Source organism: Micromys minutus, assembly GCF_963924665.1.
Source record: "Micromys minutus genome assembly, chromosome: 1".
Classification (NCBI taxonomy): domain Eukaryota; kingdom Metazoa; phylum Chordata; class Mammalia; order Rodentia; family Muridae; genus Micromys; species Micromys minutus.
Window position 1 is genome coordinate 43,134,011 of NC_137969.1, and position 20,061 is coordinate 43,154,071.

General features: G+C 40.8%; 1 protein-coding gene across 2 annotated transcripts in view; it reads right to left on the reverse strand.

Moving 5' to 3' along the window:
• Positions 1–664: 664 nt before the first annotated feature.
• ACTR2 (actin related protein 2) overlaps positions 665–20,061 on the reverse strand; it is a 38,622-nt gene continuing 19,225 nt past the window's right edge. For both annotated transcript variants that reach the window (XM_080910181.1, XM_080910180.1), the window contains 5 exons: positions 13,758–13,894; positions 13,159–13,308; positions 10,776–10,921; positions 6,820–6,952; positions 665–3,268 (listed from right to left, as the gene is read on the reverse strand). In XM_080910181.1, coding sequence (XP_080766307.1) covers positions 3,098–3,268; positions 6,820–6,952; positions 10,776–10,921; positions 13,159–13,308; positions 13,758–13,894 — 737 coding nt within the window. In that variant the 3' untranslated portion in view covers positions 665–3,097. The remainder of the gene's footprint in view (positions 3,269–6,819; positions 6,953–10,775; positions 10,922–13,158; positions 13,309–13,757; positions 13,895–20,061) is intronic.

Below are 20,061 nucleotides of genomic sequence, written 5' to 3' on the forward strand. Positions count from 1 at the left end.
ATGCCTAAAAATCTTTGTGCAGATCAGCCACAATGTCCATAAAGAGTCATGTTATATATAAGTCTTTCAAGAATTGATTTTGAAAAAGTATCCTGTAATCTTTAAGGAAATAAACAATCTCTTAGAAGAAAATACATTTTAATGCAGCTTTAATTCACTTTCTTATTTATATCTAAAAACCCTACCAGAAGGGATGGGTATAGTAGCACACACCTTTAGCTCCAGCATTCCAGAGGCAGAGGCAGGTAGATCTCTTTTTGAGACTAGCCAGGACTACATAGAGACCCTGTCTCACAAAAACATGGAAAATAGATAGATCATAAGAGTAAATAAAACCTGAGCAGAATAGAGTTCTGTCACAGCAAACACTAAACCGAGCTGGCACTGCTGTGCACACAGTCAGTCATTCCAGCACTTCAGAAGGGAGAGGAAGGAGAGTCAGGAGTTCAAGTCTTCCCTGGCTTACAAAGCTAGTTCCAGATCACCTGGCTACAACACCCTGTTTCTTCTGTCTACTCCACACAAACCCTGTATGACCTAACTGGTTTAAACTAACTAGTTTAAAATTCTAAACCCATCTTGCAGAGCAATACTGAAAGTACAAATAAAAATATCAACATTAAGAGAAAAACTACTAAAAGAAAAAACAAAGACAAATTTCAAATTACTTTGTAAATTTGATTTATTTTCTTAATCAAAAAGAAGTATATTTGTGTTAAATTTAGAATATTTAGCTTTCCATTGATCTTTCCAATACTTGCCAGATAGATACTAACAGCGCTCAGAACTGTTAAAGTTAATACCCAATATCACATTTTCTAACAAGTCCCTCAAGGCATTGGTGATTTTAATTAAAAAGTAAAAGAATTTTAATTAGCATTGGAAATCTAAGTGACTGTGGGTTTCAAGAGCTGAAAAATCAGATCTTTTAAAAAACAAAAAAAATTTTTTATATTTTTGAAGGACTCAAACCTGAAACCTCCAATAGAATACAGTATGTTCCAACTCCCAAATTATTAAGTTCATTATTTCACCTCAGAATAGGAAAACTATAAAATGGAATTTCTAAATTATTACATATATAAATACATCATTTTAACAGTCATGTTTGCTAGCAGAATTATGAAATAAAAACAAATTCTACATTCAAGGTACAAAGAATAATGTTCACTGTTTTATTCAAGATTCCATCCTATTCCTTCTTGTTTTCCACTCCTTTTATTTAAAGCCATGGTCAAAGCCAAGAGCTGATCGTTTTTCTACACTCAATAGTCCTTGGTACCAGTCCTATATACAGCACATGTCCTGAATTGGCCCAGGACTCCCAAGACTGGAGAATTTGACAACATGATTTAGGTATGTTTAGGAATTCCAACGTGACTCTGAGTCACGAACCCAACACCAACCAGCCAGCACCAGCAGGTTGTTGTGTGTACTGAGCATGTCCAGCATGCATGCAGACCTCTCCTATTTGTTCAAATTGAGGTAAAACAGGCAAAAATACTTAATATCACAGAAGCTGCATTATTAAGACAAACTTCCTTTTGCTGCTGATTTTATATAAACTAACTTAAAGGTTACCTAAACAAATATCCATTAAAAAATTCTGATTTTAAGCATCCAAAAAGAAAGAAAAAAGGAAAAAAGCCATTCTTTCAAATTCATCATTAGTAGAGTATTCTGAAATGAAGGGAAATATTTCTCTCAGAATCACATTTTGTATTTTCTGTGATACAGCTTCTCATTTCATTTTCAATGTTAGAAAGACCTCACACTTGGGTACCATCTGATTCTTTCTGAGCTGACAAACAATACCAACAGGACTCATAAGTAGGACTTCCTGACAGGTCTGCAAATACTCTTCCTGCAAGAACAAAAGAGGGCTGGGACGTAGCCTCCGTGACTGTCCAAACATAGTTGACTACTGGTAAATTTTCTATTGTGGTTATTGTTGCTAAAATTGTAGTCCCAGGTCTCCTGAAAACACAACCCAGCTGGCACCAAGTCCCAAAGTCAATGTTAAGCCAGCAATTATAGTTAACCACAGCCACGACTGGCTCCTCTGTACAGCTGCTTTTGTCAAGAAGCACTCATGAGGAACTCAGACACACAACTTTCAAGAACGGAACTGGGTATCATTACCTCAATGCTTCCAGAAGAACACAGCAGCATCTAGGAAATGCTGGCTCTTGAGCAATTTTCTATCTGCAATTTGACCTAGCAAAAGCATTTCCTTTAAAATGTTACTTTTTCACAGATAGAGTATAGGAAATACACTCCCTGCTGATAGATGGACTTAAGGAACAAACAATCCCTAAGCCACATGGTAATAAAACACTAGGCTTGCTTTTTTTTCTGTCATATGGAAACAGTTCCAGGCAGACCGAAAGAAGAAGGCCCTACCAAGTCAAAGTACTGTAAATGAGGTTCATTCATCTTTGGTACCCAGAAGCAGAAAACCTCAAAAATCACAATAGAAAGACCACCCATTTGTTTCATCACATAAAAACCTACCTCCAAACACCTTAGTTCTATAGTTCTAAGCTTAATATTTCCCTAAGATGTTAACAGGAGAAGCTCCGGGTACTTTACTTAAAGAGTAGCAGCACTTAACTGCTGAAAGCTAACACTACAGAGGAAATGCCCTCAAGGGCTCTGGGCTGACCACCCATCCCTTACCACCCCCACCCAGAATATGTAAAAGCTCTTGTGAAAGTTTTTCTTATGCTAATAAGACAGACTACCTACAGGGCTGAAACTAAAGCTAGCAGCATTAGAGCAATAAAGCAAAACCTGGAAGCCTACAGAATGATCTAAATGCCTACACAGAAAGAAAGAAAGCAGTAGCAACCCTTTGCCCTCAGTTATGTCTGCAGAAAATTGGTTGCCTTAGACAGATTTACCCATATTAACAAGAATTTAGCAATGCTTCCCCAAGACAGAGGAAAAAAACGTGACCTTCCTGTCAAAAGGGACAGAGGCCTCTTTCAGTCCTGGAGTTGAATGAGTTCAAAGATTGGCAATAAAGAAAAAAATTGTTTTTTAAAAAAGGAAAAAGAAAAAGCATTAGAGGCATGATGGGGACAAGCCTGCCATTTTATCGAACAGTCACACCAAGTTTCTCCAGCACACGGACACCCTTTTCTTGGTACTCTTGTCTGGTCATCCAAAAGTTGTCTTTGTCTTTCATGATGTCTGCTAGAACCGCTCCGCCCAAGAACACCATGTGCTTCCTGCGGGGTGGGTCTTCAATTCGGATCTTAAATTTCTAAAGAAAGAGAGCAATGAGACCATATGTGTATAATGCTGTTCAGGAAGATTTCTGCATATGTACTGTTAAATCTCTCCACAATCTGCAATCTACACAGTCCACTGTGAGTCTGCTGGCCTGCCCTCAGACACCTAGCAAATGCTCATGTCATAACCCCAGACAGGTGCAAGCAGTGTATAAAAGGACTTGTCTGCCAATCCATCTCTCTGTTCTCAGCATCTCCTCTATCTGTACTCTGTGGGTCCCCCTTCCCCATCTTCTGTCCCTGCCCTCATGGCCCTTCGCCCATCTGTCACCCTGTCTACAATTCCATCTGCCTGCCTCTACCCCTTCCCAGGTCCTTACTCATCTGCCTGCCTTGAATAAACCTTTTACACCAGGTCTGTTGCATGGTGTAATTTCCCAGAGGCACACCTTGGCACAGGCCCACCAAAGGCACCTTCCCACTGCATTATATTTCATAACATCTGCTACCTCTGACAGAAACATTAAGTAATTCCTCTCAAGCTCAGGATCAGGAGACAAGTCTTACACTTCATACCTATTATGCCAATTTGAAAATTGCTAAGTATGCTAAGCCCAAGAACTAGAAGCAAGATTTTCTGTAGTTCCTGAACAGTAGTCTTTAAGGTCTAATACCACCATGACTCTAGTGCAACACAGTAAAACTGAGATGATTTCTAGTACCTGGTGTTGGTTGGAGTTTTATGTCAACTTGACACAGCTAAAGTGGTGAGGGGGTGGGGATCAAATGAGAAAATGCCTTCATAACCTGGCTGTAGGCAACCCCATGGGGCCAGTTTCTTAGTTAATGACTGATGAGCCTGGGGGCGCAAGTGGGGAGGGGGGTAGTCTATTATGTGTGTGGGGGCACCCCTGGACTACTGGTCCTGTGTTCTGTAAGAAAAACCACAATGAGCTAGCTGGTAAGCAGTACTCTTCTGCAGCCTCTGCATCAGTTCCCTCCTCCACCTATCTGACCCATGAGGCTCTCCTGAAGCCAAGTTAGGTTTTAAGTTTTAATTACTGAGCCTAAGAGAGCCATAAAACAAAAGTGCTCCTAACCTGTAAGCCCCTTGTCTGAGGACAGAGAGTTCCTGAAATGCTAGAGGCTACTGTGTATGTAGGATAGCAAGCCCCTTGTTCTCACTACTCTAAACAAGTTTGACTCAATTTGCATTGGGTGTGCTTGATGTGTGTGTGTGGGGTACACAGGCAACAAATACATCAGGATATATGCCTGTCCCTGATTGGATGTAGGCAGGAGGCACACAGGCAGGAAGTACAGCATATATATCATATATATATATATATATATATATATATATATATATATATATATATATATATAAATAGATAGATAGATAGATATAGATTATAAGATACACAATATGCTTGCCCGATTGGACCTGGTAAGAAATACTTGGCTTTACGGTTTTACCTTTATAAGCTTCTGCAAAATGTGATTCATTACCATTTTTTGGGAGCCCCAGAATGAATCTGGCAAGAGCCCATCATCCTGGCCAGTATTTAATTAAAGCTTGTTTCAAATATGGCTCAAAATTGTGGTAGTGGTCACATTCTCACCGGGTAGGATTAACAGCTTCCCTCAATAGACTGATTCAGGGCATGTTAACCAAATACTCTTTCCTCTCCAAGTGCTTTTGGTCATGTTTTTACTGTAGCAATAGTAACCCTGAGAACTCAAGGCTTCATTCACATCTATTCATGTAGCTTACAACTGAGCTCCACCCAGTCCTCCAGCTCCTTCCGTTTTATTTTTTTTAATGTGCACTAATGTTTTTTTGCTTGCATGCATGCCTGTGCGTGAGGGTGTTAAATTCCTTGGAACTGGGGTTAGAGACAATTGTGAACTGCCATGTGGGAGCTGGGATTTGAACTCAGGACCTCTGGAAGAGCAGCCAGTATGCTTAACCACTGAACCACCTCTCTAGCCCCTCCAGTTCCTTTCTTATATGCAAAACTCATGTTTTATAATCTTACATTCAAATGGAAAGTTAAAACAAGTAAGCCAGATTGCTAAAGCCCCCCCCCCCCATTTTTTGCAGCAGAAGCTTACTTTATAGCTCTGGCTGTCCTGAAATTCATCTACCTACCAAGATTCTAACTCTACCTCAGGAGTGCTGAGATTGAAGGAATGAACCACTACACCCATCCAGCTGCTGTGGTCCATTTTCAATATGAGGTATATTTAAAATTCATCAGGGCTGGAGAGATGGCTCAGTGGTTAATAGCACCGACTGCTCTTCCAGAGGTCCTGAGTTCAATTCCCAGCAACCACATGGTGGTTCACAACCATCTGTAATGGGATCTGATGCCCTCTTCTGGTATGTCTGAAGACTGCTACAGTGTACTCACATATAATAAATAAATAAATCTTTTAAAAAATTCATCAGAGTTACAGATAAGTGAAAAAAATTAAGGGAAAGGATATGACTGGTCTTGGGTTTCAGCCCCAGATGAATTAAAAAAGAAATAAATAAAGAAGTATATGACTGCTCCAAGGTATGGTGGAAGAGGTGGTTTATTGTAGATAAAAGAGAGAACAAAGTCAGAGGCCGAGAATCTGGGAGAGTCCAGAGTGGACATGATCCTGAGCCAGGCATTATGAAGCAAGAGGGGAGAGAGAGGAGAGCTAAACTAAGAGGCCAGGCCAGGAAGGTAAAAGGTAGACAAAGGAATATGGAGTGGGGATGTTGGGTAGGACTGGTGTACCCGACCCTTGGAGAAAAGCTTTTTGCTGTAACTGTACCATTCTATAAGACTGAGGAGAGAAGACATACAACAGAAAATAACCGAAAAGCAGAATTCTGACAAGCTAAGAGTAAAGGCTGGATACATAGTCATAAAGTGAAAAACCAAGACAGGCTGATGGTGTAGATCTACATAATCCTATCTACCACCTGTCTTTACATTCAAGGCCTGTGTGGTCAACAGAGTAGGTTCCAAGGTAGCCAGGACTACAAAGGAAGACTGTTTTCAGAAAGGACACTTCCTCACCCTTCCCTCCATAGCACACACAGGTTCCTCCCAAGCACCACTTGCACAGTGCTTAATTAAGAGTCCAGGTTGAGGGGATGGATACGGGGGGCTGGAGAGGTGGCTCAGTGGTTAAGAGCACTGACTGCTCTTCCAGAGGTCCTGAGTTCAATTCCCAGCAACCACATGGTGGCTCACAATCATCTGTAATGGAACCCAATGCTTTCTTCCAGTGTGTCTGAAGATAGCTATAGTGTACTCATAAACAAAAAATAAATAATCTTAAAAAAAAAAAAAAAAGAGTCCATGCTGTTCAATACAGATTACCAAGGACAATGGACTCAGTCACCTGTATTTTTTCAAAAGACTGGTAACCAAGTAGGTAGGAGCACTACCCCAGGACACTTCCCAGTGAGCCCAGCAAGTCTTCAAGAGGCTAACTGCACAGAAATCTGTATAAGGCTTCTTGCTCCCTCTAGTGGTGTCAAGATCCACAAGCTACTTTACAGGGTTTTAAAACAAAGGTAACAACTAGTATAGATACTTACTGAAAGTTTTTCCACATCTCCTTTCAGAACTCGTTCTAAGTAAAGCTGTTTAAGCTCTCGCTCCAACCTCGATGGCAAGCCAGGATACATGGTAGAACCTCCAGAAAGCACAATGTGCTTGTAAAATTCAGATCTAGGAAGACACAGTGGATATTTACAGTTTCAAATTATAAAAATGGTCCTTTTTTTTTTTAATTTTGGGCTGCGGATGAGGCTCGGCAGAGCACTTGCCCAGCAGGCATGAAGTCCTGGTCTCCACACCAGCACCACATGAGCCTGGTGACTGTGAAGTGGAGGAAGGAAGATCTGAAGCTCACGTGATGTATCATGACACGTAAGGAAGAAAACAGCTCAATACCACCTATCACTAAGAAATGGAAGTCACATGACGATAAGCCACCACTGCATGGCAGATAACAGACACAACACAGCCTCTGAGCTGAGCTGCGGCACATAGTTGAATGTGGGGCTGTGAAAGACTTGACAACAGTAGAAGGTTCTCTAAGGTGCAACAGCCAGAACTTCATTCAAGTATGAAATGGATCTGCGGTGCTCTTGCTGACATCCCTGCCCAGTTTCCTCATGCAGCTTCCCTGTGGCCCTTCCATGCAGCACCTGGGCTCATCCAAGACTGTGGTACGTTTACAAAAACATCAGCGTAAACAAAGGTTATTTTTCTGCCATCGTCTCCTGGCTCACTAAATATGGAGTCAATACATTTTTAACCAGCACTTGGGAGACAGGCAGGTAGACTGTATTCAAGGCCAGTCTGGTCCCTATAGTGAGTTCCAGGACAGCAGAGGCTACACAGAGAAACCCTGTGTCAAAAAACAAAAATAAAACTAATATTTGGATTCCTAACTTTTGAGTTTCATTTTTAAAAATTGTTAAGTGAATTATGACTTGAGATTAGCCCAGAGTCTCCAATAATTTCTGAAATGGCCTTAAACATATTTGTGCTGTTTTATTCTGTTGTTTTTTGCAGTTCTGAGGTCTGAAGCTAGGTCTCAAACATGCCAGCTAAGTATTCTGAGATATATTCTCATCTCTGTTGTGTTTTTATGAGACTGGATCTCACTGTTGTAGCCTTAGCTGGCCTGAAACTTGCTATGTAGTCTGTGCTGGCCTCAAACTCAGATCTGTCTCTCAAGTGCTATAAAAACATTTGCTACCATATCTGGCTAGCACTAATAATTAGGAAATCAAAACACTGACCAACTAAAAACACTGGCAGTGTTTTGAAGATCTTATACTATCAAATATCCAGCCAAGATTTCTTCTTTTGGTGTGTGTGGACAAGGCTGGAAACCAAAATCTAGGCCTTACATACACAGAACAAGGGCTCTACCACTAAGCCATATCCCAATCTAAGATTTCTTGCTTTCTTCCTTCTGATACAGGGTCTCATGCAGTCCAGGATGGAGCTGTATACAGCCATGGCTGGCCTTAAACAGGTCTGAGTCACCATACCCAGATTTAACTCTTTAAAAAATATTTTTATTTTTATTTAATGTGTGGTTCTCCTTCGTATGTGCCTGTGCCTGAGGAGATCAGAAGAGCGCTCCAGATCCTGACACTGGAGGTACAGACTGTGGAGAGCCCACCATGTAGGTATAGGATCAAGTCTGGGTCCTCTGCAAGAGCAACAACCACTTAACCCTTAACCATTGAGTCATCTCTATATCTCCAAGATTTAATTCTTTATGTAAAACCAAATAAACCCATTCATCATTAGTATGGAATTTGTTTTCATTTTTAACACAAGATAAAATTTATATATATAAAAACTTCATGATTCATTATCAGTAAATATTTACCTATATAACTATCTTATATGCCTACATACTGAGAATTATGTAAATTTTTTTTCAGCTAAAAAGGGGTCATAGCTAGGTAAAGTGGTATGTGCCTTTAATCCCAGCACTTCGAAGGTAAGAGGCAGGTGGATCTTTTAAGAGTTTGAGTCTGAGGCCAGCCTAGTCTACCTAGTGAGTTTCAGGTCAATCCAAAGCAATATAATGAAATCCACTCCTTCCCTCAAAGGGTGTATGTGATAGCCAGTCTTGGTTGTCAACTTGACTACATCTGGAATTAACTGAAACCCCAAAACAGTGGGGTACATCTGTGAGGGATCTTTTCTTAATTTGAAACTGGAAGACCTATTTCTAATCCAGATCTTTTAGATATGGCCTTTAGTGTGGGCCACACCCTGTCTGCTGGAAGCCTATATAAGGGCATGGAAGGAGGAGGCTTCCCTCTTTGCCTGCTTGCTCTCCCCTCACTAACAAGTCCTTTCCTTCACTGGCATTAGAGCCTACATCTGTGAGATTTCAGCTTATACCGAAGACCAGTTAAGACATCCAACCTCAGGCTGGAGAGAGGGCTCAGCGGTTAGGAGCACTGATTGCTCTTCTAGTGGTCCTGAGTTCAATTTCCAGCAACTACAAGGTGACTCACAACCAACTGTAATAGAATCTAATACCCTCTTCTGGTGTGTCTGAAGACAGCTACAGTGTACTTATATGTAATAAATAAATAAATCTTTTTTAAAAATTCAAGATATCATGCTATATATCATAAACAGAACTTTTGTCAATTAAGAAATAAATAAACTTGGGCTGGAGAGATGGCTCAGTGGTTAAGAGCACTGACTGCTCTTCCAGAGGTCCCAAGTTCAATTCCCAGCAACCACATGGTGGCTCACAACCATCTGTAACAAGATCCGATGCCCTCTTCTGGTGTGTCTGGAGACAGCTACAGTGTACTCATATATGTAAAGTAAATAAATATTTAAAACAAACAAACAAACTTAAGCTAGGTTTGGTGGCACATGCCTTTAATTCCAGCAGAAGCAGGAGGATCTCTGAGTTCAAGGCCAGCCTATTCTCAGGGCTACACAGTGAGACCCTGCCAAAAAAAGAAAAGGCTAACCAAATTTAAAAGTCTGGTGAGATAGTTCAGTGGGAAAAGACACCTCTTGCCAATCCTGATGGCCTCAGATTGATCCTTGGAATCCAAATGGTGGAAGAAAAATAATCCTGACTTCCACAAGTGCGCCACAGCACCCACCATCACCACCAAAACACACTACCAGATAACTAGTTAGCTAACTAAGTGAAACAGGATTAAAGCACATTCAGTGCTGTGTTCCATGTTTAATAGTGAAGTAAGTACTATAACTGGGTTTTGTAAGCATTTTTTATAGGCTCAGCCCAACAGTTACCTGGCAACAGCCAGGTAGACCTGGCTTGCTACAAAAGAGACTGGCCTTCTTTCTTTGACTCTCTTCTCTCTCTGACCCCTCCACCTCTACCCACCCCCCATGTTCCTGGCTGGCTTCTTCTCTTTTTCTCTCCTCCCCTTTTTTTCTCTGCCTCTACTCCCTTCTCAACCCCCCTTCCCATGCCTCCAAATAAACTCTATTCTATACTGACTGCTACCTCAGTGGGGATCCCTCCCACAGAACCACACTATGCTCTACAAAACATATCCTTGGCTTTACAAAAAACAGAATTACACCTCTATCCAAAAAGGAGATATACGTTAGGGGGAAAACAACACAGAGCTTTAGTCCCAGCACTCAGGCGTGGAGGTGGAGGCAGACAGATCTCTGAGTTTGAGGCCAGCCTGGTCTACAGACCAAGTTCCAGGACAACCAGGGCTATATATTAAAAAAACCTCTGCCTTAAAACACAAACAAAACAAAAGCAAAACCAAAAACATTTTGTTCTTATTATTTTAAACCATGTCTAGATGTGTGTGTCTGCACATTAATACTGTGTGCATGAATGCAGGTTCCCACATAGGCCAGCACTGTGAGTCACAGACTCTCAGTTGTGAGCTGTCTGAAATGGAACTCAGGTCCTCTAGACAAACAGTGAATGCTCCTTAACTGCTGAGCCATCTCTCTGGCCATCTAAGTTTTATTAATGACTTGGAAATGCTGTCTACTGTACCTGGTATCAATGTCAGCTGCTTGGATTGTGTTAAAAAGCAACTCAGCAACACCAACCCCCTCAACATTGATCAAGTGAGGTTGAAATAGAGCTTCTGGTGCTTCAAATCTTTCTCCTCCAACCTTAATAATACGGCCATCTGGAAGCTGGAAACAAAATTACCAGGTGTTAGCAAAACTACAACTTCCTAGCAATCTCTGCACAGTGATTCTTTTAAACACATCTGTTCTATAATCAAAATTATTTAAAAGCAATAAAATTTCCTAAAGTTTTCTTAGGTGAAACAAAATTACTCAGATGATGATGTTAACATCATACTCTATTTTTTTTAAATAGGTAGCAATGCACTCAAGAAGAGACAGCATCTCAACAAGGCAGAAAACAAAATGGACCCTCCAATTATCCTTTGATCTACACACATGCATATACATTTTCTTTAAAAAAATCACCAACCAACCAACAGCAGCAGCAGCTAGGCATGATGTATATATAACCTGAAATGCCAACACTCTTGAGGCAAGAGGATCATGAATTCAAGGCTAGCTTGGGCTGTCACATATTGAGACATTATCTCAAAACAAAAAAGTTAAGGAACACTGATTTAGAGTAATTTTTATACTACTATGTTTTAAATAACTTTATCTAAGTGATAAGTATAACTTGAATTTAAGCCAATAAGATTTGAACAGTCCAACGTTTTAATGTGACTGATGTAGAAATCCCTTACCTGCTTATCTCTGGTCTATATGGTTTGTTTGTTTGTTTGCCTCAAACTTAAGAGTCTCCTGCATCTGGCTCCCAAGTGGTGAGATTACAGGTAAGCACACATGCCTGGCTGCCACTGAGAGTCTGGGGCTAACCTATATACATAGGTGGGTCTCAAACTCAGTAATGCTTCAGCCCCATATCAAATTTACTCAAGTTACAGGTGGGCACCACCTCATCTGGCTTTTTGGATTTTTATGAGGGTGTTGGAGAAGGTGAAGGTGGGATTAAGATGGCCTGGCTTTTAGTCCAGGCTGAGCTTGAACTAATTTAATGACTTTCCTGTCTTAACCAGTGCCCAACACAAATCAAGTCTTCCATTGTTAGTTCTCTCTGGTTTGCTTTTATGCCATTTCCTTCAAAACAATTAAGATTGAAAATTAGGATCATACCAGGCCTGGAGGTTACTAGAGGTTATAAAGTACATTTTTATTGTCTCCTTAAAATGGCACCCCCACTTTTTTGAGGGTGGGAAATTGAGACAGCGGGGTCTCTTTATCCTTGGCTGGCCTGGAACTTGTGATATAGATTAGGCTGACCTCAAGCTTAGGGATCCTTTTGCATCTTTTTCCAAGTACTGGAAATAAAGGCATGTTCCACCACAACTGGTCTCTGACAATATTTTCATCTCTTTTTTGACTTTTGAGATGGTCTCCCTATGTACCCTTGGCTGGCCTAGAACTCATGGACATCACCATACCAAGCTATTTTGGCTTATTTTTGGGGCCCTATGAGGTTGGACTCGATACTTCTTGTCTCAGCATTCCGAGTGCTTCTACTACAGCATATGCTACCATGCCAGCACAAGTATTCTTAAGCCTTGTGAGCCAAGGTGGCATCACTCACAAATGTGTGCAACACAATGGATTTTAAAGTAACTCTGAAACCAGCCCTCAGCTTGGACTACAGCAAGACTCTGTCTGAGGGGGGAAAAAAAAAAAAAAAACAAAGCATGAGTATTTCTCAAAATACATTTCTTAGATGATTAGCTCTGCGACACACTACAAAACTTTGAGGTCCATGTGGAAACCCATGATTGCAATCACACCATTTGGGAGGCAGAGACAGAAGGACCCTGTACTACATAGTGAGACTCTGTCCCAGAATAATCTAATAGCCTGAAGAACAGGTACACAACATTTTCACAAAGAGCTTGAAAATTATGCAACAAAGAAATATTAATTACCTCCATAATGTATGACAATTACAATTGTGTTCTATTTTTTATAACACTTAAGCAACATCCCAGAAAAATAATACTACACTAACATGTTGAGATATATTCTGAAGATGCTAGAATCTCAAATATGACCTCCAGTTCTCATTATATTCTAATTTAATTCTTGCTTTAATCTGCAATACATGACATCCCTAATAACTAAGTCACAGAAACTTAATATAGCAGGAAGTGTTGAAAAATCATATATAAACATAATAACTTAAAGCAAAAATATCCATGTTAAGGCCTAATCTTCTGATTAGGTATAATTATTCAGCACATTTTTAAAAAAAAGTATGTGTATGACCAAATAAGCCAAAATTCTGGAGTCCTTCAGTGACACTAATGAACACAGATGCCCCTTTTCAACCCACAATGTAGTTTACATAGGATACTTACTGTATATGACTCAACTAGCACTGTGGTCTCTAAGGCCAGCTTCTGTTCTTGCTCAATATTGTAACCCACATAACAAAGTTTTTCCTTAATCATGCGAACTGTCTCAAAATCAGCAGAATGGTTGAAGGCATAGCCTCGCAACAGCAGCAGCTGGTATATTAAAAAAAAAAAAAAGCAGTAAATTAATAATCTATAAGAATGAATCCACTGAACAAAAGTTAATCCCTGGAGGGTGTGTGTGTGTGTGTGTGTGTGTGTGTGTGTGTGTGTGTGTGTGTAGGGTGTGTGTGTCTGTGCCTGAGAGGTCCAGAGGAAGGGATTAAGAGATGTGAGAGAGAGAGAGAGAGAGAGAGAGAGAGAGAGAGAGAGAGAGAGAGAGAGAGAGAAAGAGAGAGAGTCTGTGTGTCTGTGCATGAGAGGTCCAAAGGAAGGGATTAGATTCCACAGAAACTAGAGTTACAAGCAGCGGTGAGCTGGCCAAGATGGGAACCAAGGTGTTTCTCTCCAAGGGCAGTGTGTGTACTTGATCCAGCCCTGAGCCAGCTCTCTAGTCATTGCATTTTTTCAGACATAGTTTATGATATTTTCCTCTCACTTACCTTGATGAGATACCTGGTAATATCCCTCCCAGCAATATCCAGCCTCCTTGTAAGGTGAGGGAGAGAAAAGCCTTCATATACTGGGCAAATGTGAGTGACACCATCTCCAGAGTCCACTACTACACCAGTCAGTAAACCTGCACAAGAACCAGAAGGTTTTGAGTTAATTCAGAAAAATCAAAGCGAGAAAGTTTCAAATGTAGTAGAGATGCCGCCCCCCACAAAGTGGCCAGTGAGGCTTGGAGCAGCACTTCCTTTCTTTGTCTTTTAAGATTTTTTAAAAAGTTTTATGAGTATGGATATTTTGCTTCCATGCATATAGACGTGCACCATGGGCATGTCTGGTGCCATGGACCCCCTGGAACTGGAGTTACAGACAGTTGTGAGCTGCCATGTAGGTGCTGGGAATTGAATGCAGTACCTCTGGAAGAGCAGTCAATGCTCCTAACTGCTGAGCCATCTCTCCACCCCTCCCCCCTTTTCTTCTTATTTTGTTTTTCTCAAGACAGGATTTCTTTATGTATTCCTGCCTGTCCTGGAACTTGCTATGTAGACCAGACTGGCCTCAAACTCACAAGAGATCCCCCTGCCTCTGAGCACTGCGACTAAAGGTGTGGCGCCACTAGTCCCAACCTCAGCACTAATCACTTATGGAAGCACTTGTTCCCTGATGGTTTCCTTTCTATATTCTCCTTACAGTGGAGGGGAGGAGACCCTGCATGCCATATGGTGCATGTGAAATCAGAGGACAACATGGGAGGAGTGGAGGGGTTGGTTCTTTCCTACCTCCATGTGTGGCCAATGGATGGAACGCAGGTTCTCAGGCTTGGTGCTAAGGGGCATTACCCAAACTCATCGTGCCCTAATATTTTTCTTGTGAGGTTTTCAGTTTAATCATGTGCTTCTTTAAGAGCTTGGGAAGAAAGACCTGCTACAGTTTCCTTTCCAACTTAATCCCCGAATGCCGTTAAGTGAAAATTTTTAAAGTATAATCATTAACTATGGAACTGTAAAAGGATTTTAATCCAGCAACATGGCTACTCTGGCTGGAATAAGGCACACCCTTAGCATACACCTTTAATCCCAAACAATGAAAGTAAAGTTGGTTTGTAGAAGGAAGCACCATGTTTGAAAGTGATGTCTAACTGAGCAGCAAAGTGACAAATCTGAGTCAGTCTGACCAGTCCAGTTACACAGAGACAGGTTATAGAGAGAGAACAAGGTAGACACAACAAAGACAGAACAGACAGAGAATGAGAAGGAGCCAGAAGATTAGAACAGATTGCCAAAGTTAATATGAGGCCAGGCAACAGGACTACCCTGGTCTACACAGCAAGGTCCAGGATAGCCATGGCTACACATAGTGATACCCTGACTAAAAATAATGTAGTAGCTGTAAGTCATCCTGGGTTATACTGGGAGGTGAAGGCTAGCCAGTGCTACACGAGATACTATTTCAAAATAATGGGAAAACAGAACTTCTAAGAATTTCTGTAAATTCTGTAACACAATTTACATGTAGAGAGCAGAGGACAATGTTGTAGAGTCAGATCTCTTTCCACCCTTATGTAGGAACCAGAGAATCAAGCTTCTTTACTCGGCGAGCCATTTGGCAAGCCCATTATAACTAACATTTTCAAACCATAATATACATTTTATTGTTTTCTCATCTCTAAAGAGTCTCTCTCCCTTTCATTTTCTTATTACATAAATTTGCCTATGGACATATCACCATAAACATGCTTAATCTCATTTTCTTATATAAATTTGCATGTTTATCTTTGACAAACATAAGCCTATAAACATTCCCATTTTAAGTTGTTATAATTTTCCCCGATTAATGCTATAGCCTCATAAAACTATTATATTGCTATCTTTCAATCCTCATCTTCCCTGAAAGAAGAGACTGTTGGTTATGTGTGTCCTCAGGTACCTGCAGAGGACTGAGGGTTGGGACTGGCTGTCTTCCTCAATAGCTTTCCCCCTCATTATGTTTTTGAAAGATTTATTTGCTTGTTTACTTTTCTCTGTGTCTGTGCATCTATACGCACCAAGTAGGTATCCTCTTGTATTCCTCTCTACCTATTCCCTTGGGGAAGGGTTTCTTCCTGAACTGGCTGGCGTTCCCTCTAGTAATTTGGAAGTCAGCAAGCCCCAGCAATCCTCCTGACTTCACATTATTAGGGTTGTGGTTACAGGGATACATGACTTTTACATGGGTGCTGATGTCTGATGTCATGTTCTCATAACTACACAGCTTTAACCACTGAGCAAACTCTCTAGCACCCACTTTTTCTTTAAATGGGGTCTCTTAGTGAATCTGAAGCTCACCAATCAGAACAGGCCATCTAGCCAGCAAGCCCCCATCTTGACCTCCTGAATACTGGGATTACAGGCATGTATGGCTGTGCACAGCTTTCTGTGGTGTTGGTGATCTCAACTAAGGTCCCTAAGCTTTAACGGCTGGCATACACTCACTGTGCTATCTCCCCAGCCCTGAGACTCCTACTGGAAAAAGAAAACCAGTTATCACTTCTAGTGCTACCCCCTTTCATCACTGGGTTGTCTGTCTTTTCAATTCCTGCCTGCCCTTTCATCTGTGTCTTCTCTAACCATTCAAAGCTCCACCCGAAATTTCCCAATTTCAATTAAGACTAGAGCATGCAGATAGACACCCCTTCCTAAAACACCAGGTCACTTCTTATTTAAAACATTTCTACAGGTTGGGATGGTAATAATGGTTGTTGTTCTTGTTAAAATTTCTTTTTATCATGTATTTGTATGTGTTTGTGTGAGCATGTGTGTGCACAGGAGTGAGCTATGGCCTATGGAGATCAGAAGAGGGCACCCAGTCTCCTGGAGCTAGAGTTGTACATGGTTGTAAGCTGTCTGACCTGGGAGCTGGGTACTGAAACCAGGTCCTTTGCAAGAGCAGCAAGTGCTCTTAACTGTGAAGACATCTAAGTTCTTTTTTCTGAAAACATTAGCCACTAAGTTAGGAAGAAGCATGGCTTGTAGTTATCTCATTAATTTTACTGGCTACTGCTTCTCGGAATTAAGGAGTCAACAGTTATATAAAAATGGCAAAATATAGCCTGGTAGTGGTGGTGCACACCTTAATCCCAGCATGTGGAATACAGAGGCAGGTGGGTCTGTGTTTGCCAGCAGATCTACAGGTCTACAGTTCCAGGATAGGCAGGTTTATACACACAAAAATCTTGACCCCCACCCCTGAAAAAAGCAGCAGCAGCACCAGCAAAATATAAGCAATTAAGATAGGCTATCTCCTCACTTGTCAGAGGTTAACACCAGTTTTCTTAAAAATTCTTTTAGGGCAACTAGAGAAATGGCTCCATACTTACTGTTCTTGTAGGACCCGCAACCTATAATGTAGCTCACAACTATCTGTAACTCCAGTATTAGGGGATCTGGTGCTGCCTTCTGGCCTGAGGACCAGACTTGCACGCAGAGCACATGCATACATGCAAACAAAATACTGATATACATAAAACAACTCTTCCTTATCCAACATGCAATTGTCGTTACAGGTTCAAGCTTAGACCTTTTAAACTTTCTAAAATTGATCAAAAAAACGACTTGTATAAATACTTTTATATGAAAAAAAATGACTTTAATTTTATGTGAATGGGTCTTTTGTCTGTACACTACTCCTGTGCCTGGTGCCTGGGGAGGCCAGAAGTGAACATCAGATCCTGAAACTAGAGTTACATATGGTTGTATGCTACCAAATAAATGCTGGGAATTTAACTCAAACCTTCTAGGAAATCAGCCAATAAATCCCTCTAAAGTTCTATTTTAAAATGAAGTATAGGTGGAAGAAAGGAGGAAGAAAAAGTGAAGCTTGCAGTATGATTTGGGGTAAAAGTGCTTCCTGCCAAAGCACTTACACCCCTAAGTTTGATCTGTGGGACTCCTCCTATGGTAGAGAGAACTGACTCCCCCAAGTTATCCACTTATCAACACGGAATGCTATGGCACATCCATACATGCTCTCACACAAATAAACAGATTTTCAAGAAGTGAAATCATCCAGATGTGGACTTATCTAGAAAAATTTTTCTCTCCACAGAACATGTGAGTTTTTTTCCTTCAAGTGAAAAATTACAGCTAGACTATTATCATCTTAAGAGCAAAGAAACTGTGTCTATCTCACTGTTAGAAACATTTTCTATATCAAATGAAATGTAAGACATATTATAGTTGGTAATAATATAGCTTTAAAAATTAAGTTCCAAAAAAAAAAAAAAAGAAAAAAAAAAAAAGAAAAATTAAGTTCCACCAGGAATGGTGGCCACATTAGTTTAGTTCTAGGACTCAGGAGGCAAAAGCAGATGGACGTCTGGGAGTTCAAGACAGCCTGGTCTATACAGCAAGTTTCAGGACAGCCAGGGCTTTATAGTGAGACCCTGGACCTTCTCTTAAACAACAACTCCTACCTGAAAAGAAACTCCAAATTTCCTGGGGCTGGAGAGATGGTTCAGTAGTTAAGAGCACTGCAGAGGGCCTGCATGCATTCTGTTTCCAGCACCCACATGACAGTTTTAATAATCTATAAACTCCAGTTCCAGAGGATCTGACACCTCTTCTGATCTTTGCAGACTCCTAAATGTGACATGGTGTGCCGCAACACACACACACACACACACACACACACACACACACACACACACACACACACACACACACACACCAAGTAAACATTAAAAACTTCCAAGTGCCTTCTAAATACCTATATTTAATGCTATAATTTAAAACAAAAAACAGAAACAGTTCAGCCAGGTGTAATGATGCATACACTCATGAGGCTGAGGCAGGAAATCATCAATGAGTTTTAGACTAGCCTGGTCCAGATAGCCAAGGGTATAAAGTAAGACTCTGTCTCAAAATAAATAAAGTATGCATTTTTAGTAATCTACATGTAGAATTGTGGAGCTCATAATAAAACTGATCTCTTAAAGTTATAGAAGAACCACTTGAAACAAAAGAATATAATCCTTACTAGTATGTGCCACATATACTGGAAGATTTGAGAATACAGGTATTTCCTCCTTTAGAAAGACTCTTTGTTATGTTAAATCAAAATTATGTTCCTGAATCTTTCCAGTTAAGAAGCTTCTTGAGGTATACCTTTATACTTCAAATTCCAAAGATTCTTTTGAACATATTGAAAGCCCTATAGATTCTCAGCTATGTTTTATTAAATTTATAAGACCATCAAAATCCAAAGAGCTCTTCCCATATGGGAAATATTTTGTTCTCAATAGACAGGGAGAGAGACTGGCAAGATAGCTTACCAGGTCAAGGTGTATGCCACCAAGCCTGATGGTCTGAGTTTAACACCCTGGAACTATGTATCATAAGAAAAGAAATCTGGGCTGGAGAGCTGGCTCAGTGGTTAAGAGCACTGACTGCTCTTCCAGAGGTCCTGAGTTCAATTCCCAGCAACCACATGGTGGCTCACAACCATCTGTAACAAAATCTGATGCCCTCTCCTGGTGTCTGAAGTCAGCTACAGTGTACTTTTTTTTTTTTTTTTTTAAGATTTATTTTATGCATGAGTACACTGTCACTGTCTTCAGACACACCAGAAGAGGGCATTAGATCCCATTACAAATGGTTGTGAGCCACCATGTGGTTGCTGGAAATTGAACTCAGGACCTCTGGAAGAGTAGTCAGTGATCTTAACCGCTGAGCCAGCTCTCCAGCCCTACAGTGTACTTATAATGTAAAATAAATATTTTAAAAAAGAAAAGTAAAATGATATCTTAGTTGGTTACTATTGCTGTAATGAAACACCATAACCAAAGATAACTTGGAGAAAAAAAGAGTTTATTTGGCTTACTGTCATCATCAAAGGAAGTCAGGACAGGAACTCAAACAGGCCAGAGACCTGGAGGCAGGAGCCCATGCAGAGGCCATGGAGGAGTGCTGCTTACTGACTTGCTTCCCCTACCCCTCATCCTCCTCTTCCTTCTTTTGTGTAGTCCTGGCTGTTCTGGAACTCACTCCGTAGACAAGACTGGGCTCAAACTCATAGATCCACCAACCTCTGCCCAGAGTGCTGGGATTAAAGGCATATGCCACTGCCACCCACCTTCAGCCTTTCCTATAGAACCAGCTCAGGGTTGGCACCACACACAATGGGCTGCTACCCTAACTCCATTCAACCACTAATGTAAAAATTCCCTATAACCCCATCTTATAAAAGCATTACTTTCCTCCCACCCCTGGCCCCAGGATTTCTCTTTGGAGCCCTGGCTGTCCTAGAACTCCCTCTGTAGAT